We start from the raw sequence: 2,945 nt of genomic DNA, 5'->3' as shown, positions 1-2,945 counted from the left end.
AGGGCATCTTAAAATTTGGATAACTGAAAACAAAACCAAACGCACTGCCATTGAGCTGGTTCCCACACATTGTGACCCTATAGGCTGTAATAGAATGCCCCATAAGGTTTCCAAGGCTGTAAATTTTTAGGGAAGCAGACTGCCTCATGTTTGTCCCATGGAGTGGCTGGTGGGTTCGAACCACTGGTCTTTTAGTTAGCAGCTGAACCCTTGACAACCATACCATCAGAGCTCCATTTAAATTTGGATTACAAAGCAAAAAAAAAAAACACTGCCATTGAGTTGATTCCAACTTATAGCAACCCTTTTGGGTTTCTGAGGCTGTAAATCAGGAAATAGATTTCCCCATCTTCCTTCCACAGAGCAGCTGGTGGTTTTGAACTGCTGACTTTCTGGTTGGCAGCCACATGCCTTAGCCGCTGTGCCACCAGAGTTCTTTGATATTTGGATAGTACATTTAAATTTGGGGATTAGAGGAACTTAAAAATCCTAAAGTATATGGAGGTATAAAGCCAAGTTGAAACTATAGTAGTTTGAAAATATATGTTAAATAGTATTGAAATCTTCATTTTTAATGAGAAATGCAAGTTTTAGTAATTTTGAAGCACACTTTCTCACAGCCTAGTCACTTAGAATTCTTTTGACAATTTTAAATAGTGGGATATTTTCTTTAAAACAAATGATTAGTTTTGTGTTGCAGTTGAGGTACCCATGCCAAAGCCTGCAAAATTTTAATTGTTCATTGCTGTTTCAGGTAGCTTGTTAGTTTCCTTGTTGCTTTTTCTACTGTGTATTACCATAAGCACTTAAAGAACTATGGGTTTACCTGTTTGTCCCAGTTTTTATAGGCATTTGTGTAATCTTACTCAATGGATATTACACAAAATAGAGTAATTCAATTTGATTGTGTGATTTACTCTCAAGCAGGGCTTCCAACCAGTTAATCCTCATTCAGACATGGGTGAAGAAATAAAACCGGATTTGACCCGAATATGTAAAATGTGGGTGAATCAGAATGGTTACTAGAACCAGACAAGTGATAGGTTGATGCCTTGCTAGAAACTTAATCTCCCGTGTATGCATTACATAGCACCCAAATCTTTTGACCAGCAGAGTAAGAAACAGTGGTGCTTGCGCAGCTGACAGTGCATTTGAATGTGTGTTGCTCTCCACAGTCCTGACTTCTGCATCTAGTTTCCCGCATCAGACTCCTGGAAGGGCTCATTATGCCTCTTTCAGGTCTCCTGTCTCAGGGCTTTGACCTGTAATTTTTTGCATTCTGGTTATGGTTCTGCTTCACCCAGATTTTCTAAATTTGAGTCTGTGCTGTCAACCATGACTGACTATTTGAACCAGTTCGAATTGGTTTGAAGCTCTGCTGTAAGGTGTGTATATGTGAGTTCAGTTACATTAAGAAGTAATTTACAAATACTTGTTGAGGAGCTTGATGGGGCATTTAAAGGGAGAATTTAATCTCTTTACAGGTAATTTGGCAAAATTTTGAACTTTGAGGAAAATGATACTCTCCTGTTGACAAGATCAAAATGAGATTTAACATTAGTGTGTAAAAATGGCAAGGCAGTTTCCCTTATTTTCAAGTGATTATATTTCTTTATAGTTTTTTTCTTTGTTCTTTGTATGAGTTCCAAGCACATTTTATTAGACCATTTTTTGACTTGTAAGAGATTAGTTTTGGTTGCTTTAGTTTGACTGACAATAGATACTTGTTTTTACATTGTACCTCTTGAATTTTTTACTGTACATAATTTTACAAGTAAAATTAACTTGGGCAACTGATCTAATTTTTTTTAGAAGTGTACTTTGCAAAGAGTTTATTAGAGTAAATTGACAAATGTTTAAAAAATATGTTATTACATAATTCAGCTTTTTTGTTAACCTAGGACTGATGGGTACTATTCTCACAAATGGGTGTTTTTGCTTCAGTGAAAGAACTCAGTATATCAAAGTTCATTCATAAACTATACAATTTAGTTCTGGTATTTATTTTACAAATTTCAGTTCATTTATACTCTGAATTAATATTACACACATTTATTTGACTTAACTTAGACCTAGCCAGAGTTTATACACTAGTAACTAGTGTAAAACAAATTATATCATTTTAATCTAATTTAGAAAGAAAATTCTAGGCAAAAAACATATTAATAAAATAGTCTATTTAGTTTACATAAGGTTATTTTCAATAAGACTATGATATAAGTACTTGCAGTCCTAGACCTGTGAGTTAATAGTTATTATAGCAGTGGAAATTTCTACATTTTCCTTCTCTGCTCCTGGAAATTTTCTTGTTCTTTTCGTAACTGTGAATTGTCTCCATCTTTGTGATAGGCTGTTTAGAAAAGTAGAAATGAGTGGATTTTAGTCTCATTTTAATGTGTGGGAGCTTGAAGATTGAAATTGTTAACTCTATAACTGAAAAATGGGAATCAGAAACATCTTACAGTGATTTTGATGTTCAAATGCAGTATTAAAAATGATAATTTGTCAGTTATAAAGAACTAGATAAATATCCATGAATATGTGTTATGAGCCAGTGTATCCATTCATACATGAGCCATTGTATCCATTCATACATGTACTCATCTTTTCCCTCTTTTCTGGGAAATTTATGTAGCTGTCTTTTACCAATCCTTGGCCATTAGCAGGAAATACAAACCATATGCTCCACAATTCTCAGAATACTCTTCTGGCTCCCATTCCTACCATAAACATCCCTAGTGTTCATTCAGAAATCTCTATTCATGTCTAGAGGGAAAAAATGATACTTTTTTTTAATTGTGATTTGGGTGAAGATTTCCAGAGCAAATTAACTTTCCATACAGCAGTATACATAGACTTTTTCTCATGACATTGACCACAGTTTACCACAATGCAACAGCTCCCCTCCCACTTCCTCCCCATAGTTACCTCTTCCCAGTGTCCAT

The 2,945-nt window shown here is 34.9% G+C and overlaps 1 protein-coding gene across 1 annotated transcript in view; it reads left to right on the top strand.

The window, feature by feature from the left end:
• Positions 1-957: 957 nt before the first annotated feature.
• Positions 958-2,945, top strand: part of EIF4E (eukaryotic translation initiation factor 4E) — a 63,228-nt gene continuing 61,240 nt past the window's right edge. Inside the window, exon 1 of the mRNA XM_042782052.1 lies at positions 958-1,005. Within this exon, the coding sequence (XP_042637986.1) occupies positions 958-1,005 (48 nt within the window). The remainder of the gene's footprint in view (positions 1,006-2,945) is intronic.

The sequence above is a fragment of the Orycteropus afer genome, unplaced genomic scaffold, assembly GCF_000298275.1.
Source record: "Orycteropus afer afer isolate SDZICR_OR568_19922 unplaced genomic scaffold, OryAfe1.0 scaffold00229, whole genome shotgun sequence".
Lineage (NCBI taxonomy): Eukaryota > Metazoa > Chordata > Mammalia > Tubulidentata > Orycteropodidae > Orycteropus > Orycteropus afer.
The sequence above is the reverse complement of the archived record's forward strand: the minus strand, read 5'-3'. Positions and strand labels throughout refer to the sequence as shown.